At 48.0% G+C, this 21937-nt stretch overlaps 1 protein-coding gene across 2 annotated transcripts in view; it reads right to left on the reverse strand.

Moving 5' to 3' along the window:
- DHX35 (DEAH-box helicase 35) overlaps nucleotides 1-21937 on the reverse strand; it is an 84401-nt gene that overhangs the window by 34232 nt on the left and 28232 nt on the right. For both annotated transcript variants that reach the window (XM_075528752.1, XM_075528753.1), the window contains 6 exons: nucleotides 19814-19883; nucleotides 17984-18043; nucleotides 8120-8232; nucleotides 6990-7086; nucleotides 6054-6212; nucleotides 4716-4926 (listed from right to left, as the gene is read on the reverse strand). In XM_075528752.1, the coding sequence (XP_075384867.1) occupies nucleotides 4716-4926; nucleotides 6054-6212; nucleotides 6990-7086; nucleotides 8120-8232; nucleotides 17984-18043; nucleotides 19814-19883 (710 nt within the window). The remainder of the gene's footprint in view (nucleotides 1-4715; nucleotides 4927-6053; nucleotides 6213-6989; nucleotides 7087-8119; nucleotides 8233-17983; nucleotides 18044-19813; nucleotides 19884-21937) is intronic.

Raw genomic sequence — 21937 nt, forward strand, 5'->3', positions numbered from 1 at the left:
CCAGGCACAAGGCTTCCCAGAAGGAAGGGGCAGGAAATAAGGACTTTGGGAGGCCTGTTATAAAAAGCTAGACAGATGGCGAGGGCAAGGGGCAAGAGGAGGAGGAAAGAGTCCATCATTTTTCCAGATACTCAGAGTTCACACAACATACTGGCTGCACCGGCCACATCATTGTGTTAACGGGATGCACACCCTCCTTAGGATGGCGGCAGCCCGGCTGCCGTGGAGATGACCAGGCTTAATTCGGCTAGAGAGAGAAGCAAAGCAAAGATGCTATAAGGAAACAGCAACATTGGAGAGAACAGACGACCAGTACTCTGAGGACCGGCTGACATACACTGTCAAATGTGCGGGTCTCACTGGGCGGGCCTGGGCGACTTACAGCAGGACGTTGCAAATGGGCTATTGCCTTTGGACTCCAAGGGTCTTTGGGGTTCAGGGTTTTTGTAGGTTGACCACTTCTTCCAAGCACGCTGCTGATCAAGGGAAAGCAAAGCTATCAGAGAAGAGGGCAACTCTGCTGAGAAGGTGCGCTCAGGAAGCAGGGGTAGCACAGGGGTCCGGGGAGGCTCGATGGAACTCTGCAGAGGGTTAAAGGGTAGGAGCCATGGGTGGTGCCTTTGAGAAGCTCCAGTTACATGAAAGAGGAGGCCACGACCAGAAACGAGGCCTTCAGAGGAGAAACAGCACAGGGCCCCATGAGTGCTCCTCCCACAGAGGATAGAGGCTCGGCCAAAGAGGGAATCACAGCTGCTGCCAGAAGGCTTCCAGGGAGTTTCAGGAGGGAGGGGCCACTTGAAAGAGGAGGAGAATCTGCTGGGCAAAGGAAACAGCCAAGCAAAGTGATCAAGGGCTAAAGGGGTCGGAAAAAGAAAAGGGGTACTCAAGAAGCGAATGGTGGCCGGCCGGCGGGGCTGCCGAACACAGAGGAAGATAAGCTGTGGGGATGTCCCAGGAGGTTCTGGGAAACTGTGAAAGGCAAGGGCAAGAGGCACCCGGCTCAGAGCTCCGCTGGCTGAAGGCACATCGGAACCAGACTGGCTGAGAAAGGCTAGAGGTCAATTTTACTGTTAGATGGCCGCTCCCCACCCCACTTCCACTGAAACTACTCCTGTTATGGGAACCAAGCCCAGCGCTGACCAGTGGGCTCTGACTCATAGACACCCCCCACCCCCACCCCAGGGTGTCCAAGGATGTAAATATTTTAAGAAGCAGACTGCCACATCTTTCTCCGCTGGAGCAGCTAGTGGATTTGAACCATTCGTCTTCTCGTTAGCAGGTGAGCACTGTATCACTGCGGGAACGAGTGAGCCTTTAAGCAAACCCACCTGTCTATCTGTAGTAGTCTGCACGAACCCCCCAGTCCTGGTTTCCACGGAGCACGAGATGGTGCTGGCCACTTCTTTTTCAAGAGTGCTCCACACCTTTTCCCACTCGTGCTATGTAGGAAGGTCTTAGTCCTGGTTCTCCTGTTTCCGTCCAATTAGCCTCTTTAAATCTGGTCTCAGGTGCTGCCTTTTTGCTCATGTCCATGAATATGACCAGCCCCCTTCATTCTAAGTACCTGTACATCCCATTGCCTCTGCTTGGTGTACTAAAATCCAATACCCACTGCCACTCACTCCTTCACCTGGGTGATTATTGGAGGTCATGTTCAAAGACCACCTCACTCATGAAGCCCTTCCCACCACCCCAGCAGGATAATACTCTCTCATCTCTGTTTCCCAGGTTCATCCTTTATGGAAAACTTATCCCACCATATTCTGTTCATCTACTAGCAGGTCTGTCTCCACCACCACAGTCAGGCCAACAGATCTTCACTAGCTTTAGATCTTGCCCCTGCTTCCATGCCTCCCAGACAGCCAAGGGCTCTATAAAAATTTGTAGGAGGAAAAATGATTGAATAGAAAGGTGTTGATAATTATCAGAAAGGAAAAAAAGGTGAACAGAAATAAAACTCTGAAACCTGGTTAGGTGACTGCAGGTGGTTATCAGACAGAGGGAGGAGCTAAATGACTTGAGTAACAAGAATAAAGAGGGCCAGGAGCAGGAGGAAAGGGAATGTGTGGCTAATCACCGCCTTTGACCAAAAAGACTCGATGGTGGCCAGCTTCTGTTACTAAACATTCTAATTACAAAAGAATCCTGATCAAATGGGGGGAAAATGCAGAATACAATTTCAAATCCCCATGGAATGCAGAATTTCTGGAGCCCAAGAGGATGGAGGATGTCCTTAATGAATGCCCTGAGATAATCTTTAAAACTTAAGTATGTGGTTGTTACATAGTCTCTTGTCAACTTGAGAGTGAAGGAGTGGGGTCTAGCCTGCCAAGCAGGTCACAGCCTGATGGTACCTCCTTGTGGGCGTGGCATCCTCTTAAGAAGGGTCCTGAGCCAGGTATAAGGCATCATGCAAAAAAAAAAAAAAAAGATATAAGTGTGTGTATGTATGTGTATATATGTGTATATGTATATGCATATATATCATATTAAATGAAGGGGGAAGTGCAGAGTGGAGACCCAAGGCCCAAGTGTCGGCCAATGGAGATCCCCTCATAGAGGGGTTTAGGAGAGGAGATGGGTTAATTAGGGTGTGAGGTAGTATCGATGAAGAACACAGCTTTCCCCAGATCCTGGATGCTTCCTCCCCCCAACTACCATGAATCGAATTCTACCTTGCAGGGCTGGATAGGACAGAGGCTGTACACTGGTACATATGAGGGCTGGAGGTACAGGGAATCCAGGGTGGATGATACCTTCAGGACCAAGGGTGTGAGGGACGATGCTGGGAGAGTGGAGGGTGAGTGGGTTGGAAAGGGGGAACTGATTACAAGGATCCACATGTGACCTCTTCCCTGGGAGAGGGACAGCAGAGAAGGGGGGAAGGGAGACTCCAGATAGGGCAAGATATGACAAAATAACGATGTATAAATTACCAAGGGCACATGAGGGAGGGGGGAATGGGGAGGGAGGGGAAAAAAAAGAGGACCTAATGCAAGGGGCTTAAGTGGAGAGCAAATGCCTTGAGAATGATTGGGGCAGGGAATGTATGGATGTGCTTTATACAATTGATGTATGTATATGTATGGATGATGATAAGAGTTGTATGAGTCCCTAATAAAATGTAAAAGAAGAAAAGAGAAAAAAATGATTAGGGCAAAGACTGTACAGATGTGCTTTATACAATTGATGTATGTATATGTATGAACTGTGAAAAGAATTGTATGAGCCCAATAAATTGTTAAAAAAAAAAAAAAGAAGAAGAAGGGTCCTGAGAACCTCCCCTCTCTGTTTCACCTCCATGTTGGCGAGCCACTTCAAGCTGCACTGATGGCAGCCAGAGCCCTGGAGATGTGTCCACCACCATTGGATCTGCAAGACTCTGCACCGTAATCTTCTTGAATTCTGCATCATTGCATATGTCTGCATGAGTGTGAAGAGGAATCTATGTACTAGTATCGAACTTATGAAGTAGTATCAGATTTAAGGACGTGATCTGGACTGGGCTGTGATGTTCTCTTGATATAAAACTCTCTCTCACACATGAGTGTCCCTGGATTTGTTTCTCTAGTCAACCTGGTCTAACACAAAGTATAATCATTAGAATCCTCTTACAATAAAACGGGAGTTTAGATTAACTAGTAAAGAATATGTCCTGAGAACTATGCTTTTTAAGATCTATCTATATGGAAGCAAGAGTCCTGGTGATAAGCTGGGTTGCTAACCACAGGGTCAGCAGTTCAAAACCACGAGCCGCTCCAAGGTAGACAAGAAAAGTCTTCTGCTCCTGTAAAGAGGAGTCCGACCCTGTCCTCTAGGGCTGCAAGGAGGAGGGCACTGAGTTTTTTGCACTATGGGATCCAAATGACAACAGCCATTCAAAAGGCTAGTTATCAAACTTAGGGGACAGTGAGTTTAGGTTCATGGGGACAAACAAATGAGAAAAAGAGACAGCAAATTGCACAACTCGAAGAACATAATAAATGCCATTGAACCGTACAAATGTCTCCAAAACGAACATTGGGCCGCTGTTGAATTAGTATATAATCTGCTGTGTACATTCTCAACATTATTTTTTTAATGAATCAAGTGAATGTTTTTAATGACTTAATTGAAAATTAATTCTGAAGAACTGGGAGGAATCTTGGCACCATTGTCTACATACTGAAAAACAAAACAACAAATAATTGCAGAGAGAGAAAGTCACTCTGGGTACATCATTACCTGTTGATAAGCTTGTCTTCCAGCTAGAAAAATGGCTCACTAAAAGCTAGGACAATCTTTATGGTGATGATATTTTGCTCCCTCAGAGCCTAGCATGGTTTATGACCCAGAGCAAAAATTTACTATTTGCTTTCTATAAAGGAGTTTCAGGATCCTAGCTCTGCACACACTGTGACCCAGAGGTGAAAATGGAACCCAGCCTGAGTGCAGAAACCTACAGGGAAAAGGTAAGCGAGGCAGGATCTGACCCCCAAGGCGCAAGTTACCGCGCCACAAGACAAGATGAGCCCTGTCCAGACAGGGCAAAACAGCAAATAGGCTGTGGGTCATGAACCAGCTTTGCCCAATGGGGAACAGTGACAAAGAAGTGGTATGTGAGGGGGTCTAGATTTTATATTAAATTCTCCCCATTAAGGATCAATACTTGGAACATCCTCCAATGCCCTTGCTCACTATGCGAAAGCCAGTCTTTCCAGGAATACCCTACTAACCTGTGTAAAGTCGGTAACATTTTCCTGAGCGGTTACGGCCACCACGGCCCGCACGCTGGTTGGCTGAGGCCTGGGACACAGGGACCACCACTAAGCATTCAATGGCCGTCCTGGGATTGTAGGCCCGGAGCTTCACGAAGCCACAGTCGATCACGTACACAATCCCGCTGATGGTGATGGAGGTTTCGGCCACATTGGTGGCTACTATCACCTACGACCCCACCAGAAGAGGAGAGAGGGTGAACGCCACAGGATTCTCTTCACTTTTAATAAGCCACTTCTAAAGACCCGCGAGAGATTCAGAAATGGTGCCGACAGCCCACAAACGGTACAAGCCAGCTTGCTGGTTCTACTGCAACGAGCAGGGGCTAAGCCACAGGCTGCCTGGGCTTGAATTCCCCTTACCCACGTGACCTCCGACGAGTCACTTCACCTCGGGAGCATCAGTGTCTGCATCTCTTAAACATGTACCCCCAGGGTTGCCAAAGGGATGAGAGAGCAAACGCACACCTAGCGAGAAAAGCCTAAAACTTGGCGCACAGTAAGGATTCGGCATGTGGTAGCTCCTCCACGGTAACTTCGAGTCCAATCAGGCAGAGAGAAGAGAGACAAATGGTGTCAGATACAATCATGACTGTGAGGGTGGCCATTCTGTGGGCAGGTTTCTAAATTGCCATGACATAATTTCCACCATGCGCTTTCAAGATGTCACACAGAAACATGGGCTGAGAATTCTTTAGGAAACCTTCGCATTTAGCCAATTTCATGTTAATGAAATTAAAAACAGAAAAAAACGCTGCATGGTGCCTGGCTATTACTACTGAGCATTTTGATCAACAACTATATGAAAGACTCTTGATCAGAGCAGGCCAGAAAGATGCAGAACAGAAGTTCAAATTCTTTTGGAATCCAGACTTTCTGGATCCAAGAAGGCTGGAGGAAGCCCCCAACGATTATCCTGAGATCAGCTTTATACTATCAACCAAATATCCCGGGAAGTCTTCTTTAAACAAAGCGATAATCTAGCTTCATTACTGACATGTGTCTTCCTTGAGCGCTGTGCTCTTTTAATAACAGTCTATAAGGGGATCAACCTGAAGACAACAATGCTGCAGAAGTCTGACAGGAAGAGGAGCGCATGCTCTCGGGGAAGGGAATGAGAATGGTCATACGGCTTAAAGAATGGCATCGATATCACAGAACTGAGCACGCAGAAGGTGTTAAATTGTTTATGTTTTGCTGTGTCTAATTTCCACAACGAGCAAACGAAGGAGTCTGTCCAGTGTGCAGGGAAGGAGCAGCAGGGTGAGGACAGGTCCGTGGCGGGGCGGTTCTCACCTTTCTGACGCTGCATGGCACTCGTTCAAACACCTTCATCTGCTCAAAGGCAGGCAGCCCGGCGTACATGGGGAGAACACGCAGGTGCTTCTTCATGCCAGTGCGGGCCAGCGCGCGAGCCTGCTCAACGAGCAGAGACACGACGGCTTCCACCTCCTCCTGAAAGCACGTGGCCAGGAAGCCAAGAAACCCCAGTCAGCTCTCAGCCGCTCACTGTGTCAGTACCAATGAGAACACAGATGCCGTCTACAGCTCAGCGCTGGGCAGATTCCCAGAGTTCCCTGCCACCACAGTCCCCTCTGGGGAGAAACCCAATCAACTACTCCTGAGCCGCGATGTTGAAGTGGTGAATACTTGTAGCCATCAAATGAATGATGGTAATTTATACTAAGCATAGTGAGTCAAAGAGCCTCTGATAAACGATGACGGTTTCCTGAAGCTTTTAAGTGTGGTGGCAGACAAAGCGGTTTGTCCGTGGGGACAAGTTGCAGCGTATAAAATCCCATTACACCTTCCTCAGAAATGATTACTGAACTGTCGAAAGCATCTGGCAGTGGAAAAGTTTCCAACAGACGTAACTCCACACAGTGCCACCACCTAGGCGGGCAGGCGGTGGCTGCCGGGGTGTTTTTCCAGGAAGATGGCCCGTCCCACCTCAGGACGAGCAGTAAGAAGACATGCACAGCAGCATGCTAGCAGCAAGACGTGCCAAATGCCACACTCAGTCTCGGCAAACAAAACCGCTCGCTGGCTGAGCCACCTAGTAGGTTTGGGAATCCGCCAATGAAGTTTCAAATACAGCCAACCCCCAAACAAGCAAGAGCGAGCAACTCCCTGACAGTCTACATCACACGACATGAGAGAACGGTTACCCTGGCCATGGTGGCACTGTCCCAGCCTGGCCCCTCCTCACAGAGAAGGGGCCGGTGGAATTACCTGGCCAGTAAGGAATGCTAGTACATCTCCATCGCCTTCTGTCTGGTGAATCTTCACCACCGTTTCAACAGTCGATTTGATATAATCTGGAACAGGACTGAAAAGATCTAGGGGTAAGTCCATCACCATGGTCTGCTTGCTGCTTAGAGACCCTAATGAACTGGCAGTGGGCCTCCTGAAAGTTTGGGCCTGCCAAGCAAATAATTAGGCTCTGGATGAATGAAATAAATATTCACTCCCCCCCCCCTTTTTTATAAAAGGCAGCATTCAAAATAACTTATAATTACATGTAAGTGACAATTTTTTTAAATGAATGCAATATACACAGGCAAACACGCTACCTTTAATATGCAGAGCTCTCTGGCAGGTGGACCCCAGGGCTGAGCTCCCCAAACTCTCGGGCCCCCTTTCCCTCCTGACCAATGGCAGCACAGATGGAGCTGATTCAGGTACAATCCCCAGCGAGAACACCTCCAAGAACACCTCCGAAGCCCAACCCAGCCCCCGAGCCAGGTTCCTGGTCTGCTGTGCCCGGGGAATAGGAAGGGTAGAGACTGGGATGGTCTCTTTGCAAACAGTGAACCACTGGGCCACTAAGCCAAAGACTGGCAGTTCAAACCCACCAAAGGGCATCCCAGGAAAGGACCTTACAGTCTGCTTCCCAAGATCACAGCAGTCAAAGGCCACAGAGTACAGGTCTCTGGCACACATGGGGTCACCATGAGCTGAAACTGACCGAAGGCAACTGGTTGGAAATGGGCTTGTTGTCCTGCCCAAGGGGCTCTTTTCAAAAGGCTGGCCAGGGCTTCTTGTTAAGGATGTAGAGAGCAAAGCGCCAAATGATTCAAATCACCACTCAGACCCCAGTGCTGAAATCTATCAGCAGGTTCTCCCCACTGGAGCTACTGACCATAGAAACTCACAGTGTGATTTAAAGGAAATCCATTCAAACTAATCGGAGTTGATGCTCTATTGGTGGTGGTGCTAAGCAGGACTCCAGAACACAATACTGATGAAGGGGGACGCAAAGCATGGTACCCCGGGCCCTCCTGCAGACACTGGGCCTTGTCGTTCCACGTGGCAGGCCCCATTTCCAACCACCATTATCAGGGGCTCCCGAGTCCGCAAACCTTTGTAAATAGAAGACGTCCACAGGAAACGTGCGCCCTTCCACTGTCAGGATTACACAGGTGTCCCTGGTCGGGTCACTAGTTTCATTGTGATTGAAGAAATCCCGAAATTTCTAAAATTAAAAATAATAATTGACAGTGAATTCCAGGGAAAAAAAGAAAACGTAAAGCTGGCAAAGCAAAGGTGACAGACCACAGGCTGCATAAGCAGAGAAAACAAGTCCGCATCGTTCTTCTTGTGGGGACAGCACCCCACTGAAAGCTACACAGGAGTGATGAAGACGTCAAAACTGTTTCATATGCCGCCAAGGAGACGAGTTCCTACGCTGCGCTTATTCCTCTCCCCTGTATTGCACTCAGCTGAAGACATGGTCCAAAGTGGTCATGTCACTTAAGTCAGACTGATACATAGCTCCCATCAGGAAAGCATAAACTTTTGACCACACAAAATAACAATTTACAAAGGAAACTCCCTAACAGCAGGTATGTCCTTGCTCACACTTCCCAGCAGAGCTGAGGCCACTGGAGGACTGGGAAGGTGCCTTCCCTCGCTACACCTGCCCTCCAGCGCATTTGACTGCGCTGGTTTGGTAGGCCATCAGTTAAACATTTCTCTGACACTCAGACAGAGGCCCTGCGCAGTTTGTCCAGCCAGCCACCGTCTGGAGCAGTGGTTTTCAACCTTCCTAATTAATACAGTTCCTCATGTGGTAGTGACCCCAAACATAAAATTATTTTTGTTGCTAGCTAGTCTATATGATGGCACCTGGCCACTAGACCTTCAGCCTCTAAGGAGGCCTGGCACAAGCTCCGCCCAATGAAGGGGGAAGGGGAGACTCAATCAAAGACCCGTCTCAGGAAAGGTGAGCCTGAACAGAGAGCAGGGTATGGTCTATAGGATCAGGATGAGAAGCTGAAACTAAGTCGAGCTGGGATCCCACTGGCAAAGGCAATCTGTGTGAGAAGCTGCTGAGGCGGCCTGGACAGCCTGTCTGGTGGGATATTCCATATTTGATTCTGAATGACGTTCCCATTCCCCAGCTCGGTTCCAGTTTCCCTGAGACCTCGCCAGGCATGACTTGCTGGTCTTCTCTGAACCCAAGTCCAGTCGTCCTTATTCCCAAGGAATCTCAGCTATTTGAAACCGGGATCCCAGAAAGTACTCTGGTGAACTGCAGCCACAAAGGGAACGTCGTTGGAGGATTACTTCTGAAAGAGTATGCTGGACTTAACTTGCTAGGCCCTTCGTCTCCAAGGTGTGCAAGAAACCCACACACTGACATAAAAGGGCCTTCTGCCAACAGAAGAGCTGTGTTGTGTGCCACAGAATCCCACAGGCTGGTATTTTCCATGCGCTGCCCTTTGGGCAAATTCATTGTACGGCTGAGTCCCCAGATAGTCAAAGTACAGGCCCATGAGAAGGGGTGAGCAGGCAGAGCAGGTGAGAACAGACTGAAGCACTAAGGAAGCAAACACTCCAGGGGGAGACAGCCATGCAAAGAGGTAAAGACAGAGGAAAGCCTGGGCAGGATGACTACGTGGCCTAACCAGAGCTGCAAACTACAAGGTGGGAGAGTGAGATCAGTCATTCCTGGTTCCGAGAGAGATTTCATGAAGGACGCAGCATCACTGGGCTGAGCAGGGGAAGAGAGCAGAGTGTGGACTGAACAGGGGAAGAGAGCCCAAGGTCTAGGGCAGACCAGCCTCACCTCTGCATTCTTGCTCGTCTCCAAAAAGGAGTGCTAACTAAGCTACCTGTGAGGCTGCAGTGTCCTCAAAGTAGACCCAAGGTAGAAAGCTCGGCCCAGGCTTGGCCCAGAGCGGTACCCAGCAAGCAGCCAGTTCGCCCTCAGGAGGGGCCTGGTGCCCTGCTGTGTGGGCAGTTCACAATGTGGCAAGCCAAGAGCAGCAATGAAGGGCATGATGGTATCTGACCCAGGCTCTGGAAAAGGCAAGGGAGAGAAGAGCTTGGAAGCAAGCAAACTAATTAGGGGAGCTAATCTACAGCAATGACCCAGGGCCAGTGTTACAGCAAAGCACTTCCAAGCTAAAACTGACAAGGCCTGGCAATCAGTGAGCGTGCTCTCACACGTGCAGGGTGGGGAGAAAGAGAGGATGATGTCTTACTCAATCAGGGGTACAAAAATATATAAGCCCCAAAGCAATAGAGGCCTAAGGTCAGAATAAGGAACATGAGAAAAGGGGCTGAGACAGAGAAGCTGAGAATCCAGGTTTGTGTACACAAGTACACACACACACACACACACACACACACAGAAATCACAGGCTAAAAATCAAATACATAGCATGTCAACAGTATAGAACTCTGGGGGAAGGATCAAGAAATCAGAGGAGTTCAATAAGCTCAATGCATGTGAAAGAGAAAATGTTCAAGTATTATGAAATCAAGCGTATGCTAATTAGATGATGTGGACCTGTCTCAACTCAAATAACCCGTTGCCAGTAACTGTCCCCACCTCCCTCAGCCCTGTCTACACAGCACGCCCGACCCGTGGCCACCTCCCCTCAGCCCTATCTACACAGCACGCCCGACCCGGGGCCACCTCCCCTCAGCCCTGTCTACACAGCACGCCGACCCGTGGCCACCTCCCCTCAGCCCTGTCTACACAGCACGCCCGACCCGTGGCCACCTCCCTCAGCCCTGTCTATACAGCACACCCGACCCGTGGCCACCTCCCTCAGCCCTCTCTACACAGCACGCCCGACCCGTGGCCACCTCCCTCAGCCCTGTCTACACAGCACGCCCGACCCGTGGCCACCTCCCCTCAGCCCTATCTACACAGCACGCCCGACCCGGGGCCACCTCCCCTCAGCCCTGTCTACACAGCACGCCGACCCGTGGCCACCTCCCCTCAGCCCTGTCTACACAGCACGCCCGACCCGTGGCCACCTCCCTCAGCCCTGTCTATACAGCACACCTGACCCGTGGCCACCTCCCTCAGCCCTCTCTACACAGCACGCCCGACCCGTGGCCACCTCCCTCAGCCCTGTCTACACAGCACGCCGACCCGTGGCCACCTCCCTCAGCCCTATCTACACAGCACGCCCGACCCATGGCCACCTCCCCTCAGCCCTATCTACACAGCACGCCCGACCCGTGGCCAACTCCCCTCAGCCCTGTCTACACAGCACGCCCGACCCGTGGGCACCTCCCTCAGCCCTGTCTACACAGCATGCCGACCCGTGGCCACCTCCCTCAGCCCTGTCTACACAGCATGCCGACCCGTAGCCACCTCCCCTCAGCCCTATCTACACAGCACGCCCGACCCGTGGCCAACTCCCCTCAGCCCTGTCTACACAGCACGCGGACCCGTGGCCACCTCCCTCAGCCCTGTCTACACAGCACGCCCGACCCGTGGCCACCTCCCTCAGCCCTGTCTACACAGCACGCCGACCCGTGGCCACCTCCCTCAGCCCTGTCTACACATCACGCCAACCCGTGGCCACCTCCCCTCAGCCCTGTCTACACAGCATGCCGACCCGTGGTCAACTCCCCTCAGCCCTGTCTACACAGCACGCCAACCCGTGGCCAACTCCCCTTCACCCGGGCAAATTGGTTCTAGGAGTCCCTGACCCCAAGAATCAGAAAAGTGTCTCTCAGAATCCGTGGACCTATGGCAGAGAAACATGGGAGCCATCAAATCCCAGTATCTGGACAGAAACAACTAAATGGAAAAAATTGCGCATCCCACAATTGTCAATAAATGCTTTATAACTGGTCATGCTCTCAGGGTGCTCGTTTAATGAAGCTTCCAGTAACCGTGCAACAAAGCTCATCAGGCCAGCTGTTTGAGCCCCCTGCCTCAGCCTCCCAGCTGGGCTGGCTGGTGTCTTCAAGTGCAGGCTGGGCCGACCCTGGGCACAGAGTGAAGCCAGGGCAGGCACAGAATCAGCAGTCGATTCCTCTGAGCACTGGGCACGGACTGGGTCTGTCTCCCACACATCCCAAAGCTGGGAGGCCAGGGATGCGTTCTGGGGACCTCTGGGGTCTCTAGGTCAAAGAGCTTCCTAAGCTACATACATCCTGCCCAATCCCTACTCACTCTTCCTTCCCACTCTCTTCCTCTTTTTCTGTCTGTCTGTCTGTCTTACTCACACATGTGAACCCACATACCACACCCCAGATTTGTGTCTGCCCTTCTGCCCCCCCCCCGAGAGTGGCCCACACACATACAGATCCTTCCTCCCGACAAGCAGACCTCCCTCCCCCACAGCAGAGGCACAGAGATGATAGAGGTGAGGTGGTCCGAGACCACTACAAGCCCAGATGAATGGTGCTGAAGCCCCATGTGCATTGTAACCCCTGTGCCAGTGAATGTGACCAGTTTGACCGGGGAGACTGATGAGTTAACTGAATTCAGTCCTTTGGCAGCAGGGCAGGTCCTGTTCCTAATGGCTTTCGGGTGGCAGCTTATAAAGCACCCACACTGGAGTTTCACTAGGGTAGCCCTGGTCAACCAAGACACCGCTTTTTAAAATCCTGCCACCTAGCTCAACTTACTGTAGACAGAATTGAAACAAGTTATTTTTTTAAATCCCTATGTCAAATCCAAAAACAATATAGAGTGGTTATGAGCAATTATTGATAAACAATGACTAAAAAAAGACTTAGACATCACAATTTCCAACCACCACAACAAAAACTGTAAGCCATGGCCCACTGATTTTTGACAAGGGTGCCAAGTTCATTCAATGAGAAAGAATCTATGGTCTGGGACAACTGGATCGTCCACAAAAGCAGGATGTTGGGCCCACACTTCATCCTGCACGTGAAAATTAACTCAGAAGGGATCAGTAAGGTAATATAAAAGAACTAAATCCATAAAACTCTTATAAGAAAATGAAGGAGTGGAATTCCAAGGCCTTGTTTTTGCGATAAGCTTTTAGATGCTGCATTGGAAGCATGCACAACAAAAGAACAAGGACACAAAGGGCTGTATGAAAAACAAAAGCACAGCCTCTGGAGGGGAAGCAGCGATTTGGGAACCATGGATCCCATAAGGATGTAATGTCCAGGAGATACAAAAAGTGCCTACAAGTCAGCAACAAGGCAGGCAACTGCACTTCAAAAAGTGTGCAAAGAGCCTGAACAGACACTCCAGAGAGATGCCGTAGTCAATGAGCACAACATCATTAGAACAATGCAAATCTGAGGGGCGGCCCCAATCCCAACTACATGGACACCTGCCCCAAACCCCAGAAGAATGTATTTCAGAGGGTGGCACTGAATCTGCAGCTCTGGGAGGACATGTCTGATCAGAGCACACAGGAGCAGATGAAGGAGGAGGAGGAAAGACTGGAGCACATCCTGGCCCACTGGACCTTGAGGACAATGTTCCCGCTCAGAGCGGCCAGGCCACAGAGAAGACCACATGGCCGGCCCCACTGAGACACGACATCCCTCACTGACCCATAGCCCTACAGGGGACAACACAGGAGACACAGTGGGGGAATTGCACCCCATCTGATCCTGCCACACTGAGGCAAAACACTAAGGGGGTACAACAGAACAGCAAGGGAATGGAGCGGCCAGGTCCCCAGGAAATGCCCAAGGTGGACTTTGGGCCCAGGGCTTGGTACCCCAATAAACTGGACTGGAAAACACTCCTAAAGGCCAACAAACAGTCCTTGAACTAACTACAAGCTTTTCTTTTTTGTTGTGTTTTGGTTTTTTGTCATTGGTTTGTTGTTGTTGTTTTGTTGTATATTGTTGCTTGGTTTTACTCTGTCTTGTTTTTGCACCTGTTATTATCTCTGAAGGTCTGTCTAAACTGTTCCGGGGGACATGGGAGAGGAAAGGAAGTGGTGTTAACAAACCCAGGGGCAAAGGAACAACAAGTCATCCAAATCGGTGGTGAGGAGGGTACAGGAGGCCTAGTAGGGCATGATCAAAGGTAATGTAACCAAGAGGAATTACTAAAACCCAAATGAAGGCTGAGCATGATAGTGGGACAAGAGAAAAGTAATAGGAAATAAAGGAAAGAGCTAGGAGGCAAAGGGCATTTATAGAGGTCTAAATAAAGGCAAGTACATATGTAAATATATTTATATATGAGGATGAGGAAATAGATCTATGTGCATATATTTATAGGTTTAGTATTAAGGTAGCAAATGGACATTGGCCCTTCACTCAAGTACTCCCTCAATGCAAGAATACTTTGTTCTATTAAGTTGGCATTCTATGATGCTCACCTTCCTGACACAATCACTGAAGACAAAGCGGGTGAATAAGCAAATGTGGCAAAGAAAGCTGATGGTGCCCGGCTATCAAAAGATATAGTATCTGGGGGCTTAAAGGTAAACAAGTGGCCATCTAGCTCAGAAGCAACAAAGTCCACATGGACGAAGCACAACAGCCTGTGCAATCACAAGGTGTCAAAGGGATCAGGTATCATCAGAACAAAAAATATTATAGTGCATGGGGGGGGGGAGCGTGCGGAGTGGAGACCCAAGCCTATTTGTAGGCCACTGAACATCCCCTTATTGAAGGGTCTCGGGGCAGAGACAAGCCAGTCAGGGTACGATGTAGCAACGATGAAACACAACTTTCCTCTAGTTCATAAATGCTTCCTCCTCCCCCACTATCATGATCCCAATTCTACCTTGCAAATCTGGCTAGACCAGAGGATGTACACTGGTACAGATAGGAACCGGAAACACAGGGAATCCAGGGAGGATGATTCCTTCAGGACCAGTGGTGTGAGTGGCGATACTGGGAGGGTAGAGGGACGGTGGGTTGGAAAGGGGAAACCGATTTTAAGGATCTACATATGACCTCCTCCCTGGGGGACGGACCACAGAAAAATGGGTGAAGGGAGATGTCGGACAGGGCAAGATATGACAAAATAATAATTTATAAATTATCAAGGGTTCATGAGGGAGGAGGGAGGGGAAAAGGGAGGAGCTGCTGCCAGGGGCTTAGGTGGAGAGCAAATGTTTTGAGAATGATGAGGACAATGAATGTACAAATGTGCTTTACACAATTGATGTATGGATCGTGATAAGGGTTGTATGAGCCCCTAATAAAATGATTAAATATACATATTATGTTAAATATATATATACAATAAAAAAGAAAATGGGGTGTATGTATACAAAGGAATATTAACCAACCATAAGGAAAAACAATGCACCTTGAAAGGATGCTCTATTAAGCACGGCCGTGAAAAGACAAACATCGCACGGTTCCATTAGACAACATATTGAGGACAGGCAAATGCACAGACAGAGACAAAAATGTATTGCAAGGTTATGGCGAGGAGGCTGAATGGGGGTGACTGCTGAAGTGGTTCTGAGTTTCTTGGGGGGAAGCGGAACTTTCAGAAATGGACAGTCATGGTGGCAGCACAACATGGTGGGAGCGGTATGTTTTTACCACCATAAAATTAAAATCTTATTATCCTCCCCGCAAAAAAGTACAGAGAAGTTTAAAAAGAGAAAAGCTCAATGCAATGGCGCCTCCCAGGAGGTGAGACAAGGTACGGTCAGATCGAGTCCTTGAGCTAGCCTTCCCAGAGGCTCTGTCTTTACCAGTGAAGACAAGAGCACAGAGGGGTGCTGGCCCAAGAGTCATCCTGGGCAGACCTAGACTGAAGATGCCTGTGGAGGGGTCTGAGAAAACAGCCGACACACACACGCCTCTCATCTTGTCCACGCAGGGCTTTACTCTCTGGAAGGTGCTCCGTGTCCCTGAAGCCATGGGGAGAAAGGAACGAAGTATTTTCATAACGCACTTGGCTGACGGATCTGGTTCCCGATGGCAGCTAACGCCCTCTACTCAGCACTCCACGTGACGCTTCTAGAACCCAAATAGGATCAAGTCACTGTCCGACCTCACATGCTCCCATAGCTCCAGATCAGTACCGAATGGAGCCCAGTCTCCTTTCCTGAGCCTAGAACGTCTTCCCTGATCTGACCCGGTCCGTCTCTCCATTTTAACCCCCCCAGGGCTTCCATTCCTTCAAAATCGATCCAATCAAGTGCCTACTCCACCTCAAACACTGTTTTAAGTCTGTCCATCCTTCTGGGAACAGAGAACCGCATCTTGAATCGCCGGCTGTGGTTGGCAGCCCAGTGCCTGGCCCACAGCACCACCACTCCATCACTCCCTGCCATCAAATCGATGACCACTCACGGCAACCCTAAAGAGCAAAGCAGAATTGCCCCTGCGGGCAATAAACCTTGACTGGACAGAAGAGCACCTCATCTTTCTCCTGGTGGCATGTCTTGTGGTTTCAAACTGCTGACCTTGTAGTTCACAGCCAAGCCACAGGCCAACACAGTAAAACTGTCTATTTTCATGAAGCTTACATTACGGTGAAGAATAAACATGACAGTTGGAAATGCGCATCCTGAACAGCAGGTGATAAGAAGAAAACAGAAAGAGGACAGAGAACGACAGGGTGGTCAGGGCAGACCTCTCTGAAGGGACAGTATCTGGGAAAGATGGAAGGAAAGAGGGTCGAGCCACAAGACTATGCGTACACCTGGGAGAAAATGGTCTAGAAAGAACGCCCCCTTAGGACGGAAGCATGTGCATATGTTTATGAGGAGCAGCAAGGAGACCAGAGGAAGCTGGAGTGTAGGGAGCACCGGAGAAAGCAGGAGAGGAGTTCAGAGGAGGACTCAGGACTCCTGGCGGGCTTTGCTGACCAGGTAAGACACCTGACTCACAACTCCTTGAACACAGGCTGTCGGGGCTCTGTGCCCGCAGCAGGCCTTCTCCGCCCTTGCCCCACTGGTGAACTTCCACTCTTCTTCCAAGCCCAGCTGTCACCTCCTCTGTAGAAGCCTCGAGCCACCTCCTGGAGGAGTTCACCCTCTGCCTTGGCCTGCCTCAGCCCCTTGTATGGCATGCTCCCATCCCGCGGCACTGACCGGTGCCCGCAAGAAAGAAGTCAGGAAGTGCGGGCGTCAATTGCACCCAGCACCATGCCTAACAAGACCAGGCCAAGTGGCCAGAGCTATGTGTTGAGCTGCACTGCTTTTTGAACAACAACCCTGAGAAACGTAACATAACCCAGTCACAGAAATGTATAATATAGGAAACAACAGTAAGAGGGGGCTTCAAAAAGTGCATGGAGAAATGGAATGAAAAGGAAAAGGCATTGTTCCATGACCTTTCTGAAGACCCTCCTCAATTCCTTTAAAGAAATCTAAATATTACGCTATAAAACAAAACCCACTGCCATCAAGCCAATTCCAGCCCGTGTTGATGCTGTAAGGCGGGCTAAAATTGCCTCACTGGGCTTCCGAGGCTGCGAGTCCCTAAAGCAGCTGCCACATCCTTCCCCTGCACAGCAGGCGGCAGGTTCTGCCAGCTGGCACCCACAGCCGCCACCCACAAAGGCTCCGACGACTGATATTCACCCACTGCCAGCAAGCTGACTCCCACTCATGGAGATCCTAGAAGAGAGAATCACAGTGCCCCCCGGGGCTTCCAAGGCTGCACATCTCTACAGAAGCAGTCTCATCTTTCTCCCGTGGAGCCGTTGGTGGGCTCAAATCATGAACCTGTAGGTTAGTAGCTGACTACTTTAACCACTGGGTCACCAGGGCACCTACAAATGCATCAGTCGCAATAAATTCAATAGAGCCTCATACAGAAAAAATAAAAAGCTGTTTATGTAAAGAGAAATAGAGTATGTCGAGAAACAAGACAAATAGGTAGGTAATTAGACTCAATTACAGGCTAATTTCCACCCACTAGTTAAGGAGGTGTATCCTCAGATCAGATAGAATCTAGGGCATCAGATGGCCCTCCGGGGAAGGTAGGTCATTCTGGCAAAGATAAGCTAGAGGCAACCTCCCAGCACGTGTCCAGCAACTCCAGGCTCTTCTTACCTCTGCATCCAGAGTGGCTGAGGCCACGATCAATCGAAGGTCCCCTCGCTTCTTCTGAACCTACAAAAGAAGGCAACATGAAACAATGGCCATGCTAAAATATCTACCAACAAAATAATTTAATGTCTGGCATTTTTTTCAAAATGATGCAATGTATGGATGTTTTAGGTGGAGGGAGGGGCCTCTCAGTGAAAAAAGACTGGCCATAAATTAAACATGGTGAAAGCCACAGGCAAAAGGGGGATTTCATTATATGCTTTTCCCCTAATTTTGCAAATGTTTAAAAATTTTCAAAATAAAGACTTTTAAAAACTATCACGATTGACGTATGTATATAAGAGTAGTATGAGTCCCCAATAAAATTATTTTTTTTTAAACTATTTCATAGTACAAAGAAGCTTCAAGGCCTGCATCTGAATTTCCTGGGAATTAAACCATTTTCCCCTGGCACCTGGATCTCTATATATACAATTAAATGTAAAAAGTTTTCACTAGAAGTATAAACAAAAACTGGCAACACTACTCTGGAAAAAAACCTGGCAACACTAAGAAATATGGACAAAAGGTTGGCAATTATTCAAAGAAACATATACCAGGCTGATGAGAAGTGATCAAATAATCTGGCAGTGGAAATATATAATCATAATAATAATGAGATCAATGTTTTCATCTATCACACTGGCAAGTATTTCTTTAAGGCTAATGGCACTGGCAAAGTTTCAACGAAGTAGATCCTTGCATATACTGGAAGGTAATACCTTTTAGTGGAATAATTCTTCGTAGGTATCAAAAAGTCTAACTTTCTGTTCAAGGAATAAAATAATGAGAGTGACAACAGCAATAGCAGCTAGCATGTACTGAGCTGGGCGCTGTTCCCAGGCTGCTACAGACAGCTGTGTAGTGTGCATGCACTTCACCAGTCCTCCTCCATCCTTTCCCTTAGCCTCCCGCCCCTCCTATGTTTCGCTTGTTTTCTTTGAGCAAATTCCCAGCCACAAGCACCTAGAAAGAGGTGGTAGAGCACCGTGATAGAGCGTGATGGCTCTGGGTCAGACAGCCTGGGTTCAACTCCTGCTCTGCGGGGAGCCAGGGTGGCAGAGTGGTTTTGCACTGGGCTTCTAAGAACAACGCCAGCAGCCTGAAACCACCAGCTGCTCCCCAGGAAAAGACAAGACTTTCTACTGTAAAGAGTTAGTCTCTGAAACCCATCCTACGAGGTCGCTAAGAGTCACAATCGACTAGATGGCAAAGGGTAAGGTGACTGAGCTGAAACAAGCGTCATAATTGTGCTGCTAGTGACAGACACATAAAACTGGGTTCATTCTACTCATTTCTCTATTTTCGAATAAGTTCAAAACCTTCTGCAACAAAGTTTAAAAAGAAATAAATGCAAGAGATTTCATTTCAAGTGTCCTCATTACACATCATTATTCAAAAACCTTTAAATCCAGAAACTTATTTATGTGAAACAGTAAGGGAAGAGTTAAATACTTCGTGGTAGGACATATAATTATATGGTCATTAAAAATAATGTCCTCAAAGAATACTTAATGGCGTAAGAAAATGACCTGGATGACCCTAATGGTGCTTAGGGAAAGATGCAAGACAGGAATAAGAAGACACCATGTAATCCCAAACTACACTCGAACAAGACACAGAAAAAGGAGAGAAGCAAACATACCGACATTTAACACCGGCTTTGTCTGAGTGAGTGAAATATGATGACTGTAATATTTCCTTAGTACGTTGTGAGGTTTTCCAAATTGCTTTAATCACCCTTATAATCACACAACACAAACAAACAAAACCCAGTGCAGCAGTGAAGCATACCTTTTTCAACAAGCCAATGGCAATGTCGGTATACAAGGTCCTCTCGTGGGCTTCGTCCAGCATGATGACACTAGGAGCAGGAAGGAAGGTCTCAGTGATCACGCGCACACAAACCCCCACGCTCTCCTGTCCAGACCACCAGAGACACCTGGAAATTTAAGCCCCAGCCATCACCTGCACCAAAAGTAAAGCAAACGCTAACCAAAAAAAAGAAGGAAAATCTCAGATTAATAGCCTAACTCGACAACTCCAAGAACTAGAAATAGAAAAGCAATGTACCAGAAGAAATGGCATGGCATGGACCAAAACAGAAATACACAATCAATAAAACCAGAAATTGGTTATTTGAAAAGATCCGTAAAATTGACAGACCTTTAGCTAGACCGACAAAGGAAAAAACTGCAAACAAGTGAAATTAAAACCTGACCCAGTAGATAGACAGAGAATGATGACAGAGTATGATGCACAACTGCTGTCTGGCACCAAACTGGACAACTTAGACGGGAGGTACATGTTCTTCAGAGCACACAACCAAACTGACCCCAGAGGACACTGATCCGCAATCGAGCCTGACAGAAGACTGAACCCGATCAAAACCTCCCAATAAAAAAGTCCTGTACTAAATGACTTCACTCAGGAATTCTACCAAGTGTTGGAAAAAGAAGTGACATCAACACAGTTTAGACTCTCGCAAGATACAGAGAAGAATGAAAGGTGTAACACTCCCGAATTCATTCCAGGAAGCAAACATAAACCCTGATCCAAGCCACAGACAGCAGTACACACAGTTTTAAACTACAAGCCAGTATCTGACAATAGATGCAAAATTCAACAAGATAGTAGCACACAGAATCTGAACAACACATTAAAACATTATGCACCTTTGAAGGCTTCTTGTATATACAAAATCCCAACAAGTTCACAGAAAACCTATAGGGCTAAAGTGACCAGGTACCCGGTCAACAAGCAAAAACCAGGTGAGTCTCTATAAACCAGCAATGAGAAATCTGAAAGGGAAATTAGGAAAACAATTCCATTTGCAGAAGCATCTAAGAGAATAAAGCACTTAGGAAAAATCTAAGCAGGGACATAAAGGATTTATACAATGAAAACTATAAAACACTGCTGAAAGAGATTAAAGACTTCATTAAAGAGGAATATATCTTCCATGTTCATGGATTATAAGACAATATTGCTAAAATGCCAGTATGCCCAAAGTGATTGACAGTTCAAGACAATCTCAATCAAAATTCTAACCAACTTATATGTTTTACAAAACCAGAAAAAATAAGTCCTAACTTTACATGGAATGGCAAGAGGCCCCGAATAGCTACACCAATGCTGAAAGAGACAGATGAAGAAGGATTCACACTTCCTAGTAAAATGGAAAGTGCAGAAAGAACTGCACCTATCTACGGTCAACTGATTTTTTAAAAGGGTGCTAAGTCCACTTTAATGGGGAAAGTAAATGCTCTTCAATAAATGGCACTGGAAAATGTAATTTCCACATCCAGAAAAATGAAACAGGATCCTTCCCTCACACCATACACAAAAACAAATACTAAATGGATGATGGACCTCAATGTTCAAAAAAAGTAAAAAGACAAGCTAACCAGTGGCAGACTACCTTAGGAAATCATAAAAAAAATCTAAAAACCAAATTACATATAAAACTTTGAAACCTTAACAATAAAAAGACAAATGACCTATTCATAAACAGGTGAAGGACTTGAAAAGATATTTATCCAAAGAAGACATTCAAATGGCCACCAAACACCTACAAAGGTAATCAGCACTATTAACCAGCAAACAGATACAAATCAAAATCATGACTGAAACAATCAGCAGCAGCAGCAGGAAATGGCAAACACTGGCATGAGGAGACGAGGAAATGGGCAGCCATGTCCCTTGGCAGTGGGAAAGTGAGCTGGCGCGGCCACTCTGGAAAACGGGGTGGCGGCTCCTCAGAAAACGACCGAGAGAACTGCCATGTGGCCTAACAACTTACTCCTGGGTCAAGTCTTCCCTCCACAGACCTGACAGGAGAGACTCACAAGGAGGCTCGTACACCAACACTCCCTACAGCACCAGTCACAAAAGCCCAACTGTGGGAACAGCCAGTGT

Source organism: Tenrec ecaudatus, chromosome 12 (genome assembly GCF_050624435.1).
Source record: "Tenrec ecaudatus isolate mTenEca1 chromosome 12, mTenEca1.hap1, whole genome shotgun sequence".
Classification (NCBI taxonomy): domain Eukaryota; kingdom Metazoa; phylum Chordata; class Mammalia; order Afrosoricida; family Tenrecidae; genus Tenrec; species Tenrec ecaudatus.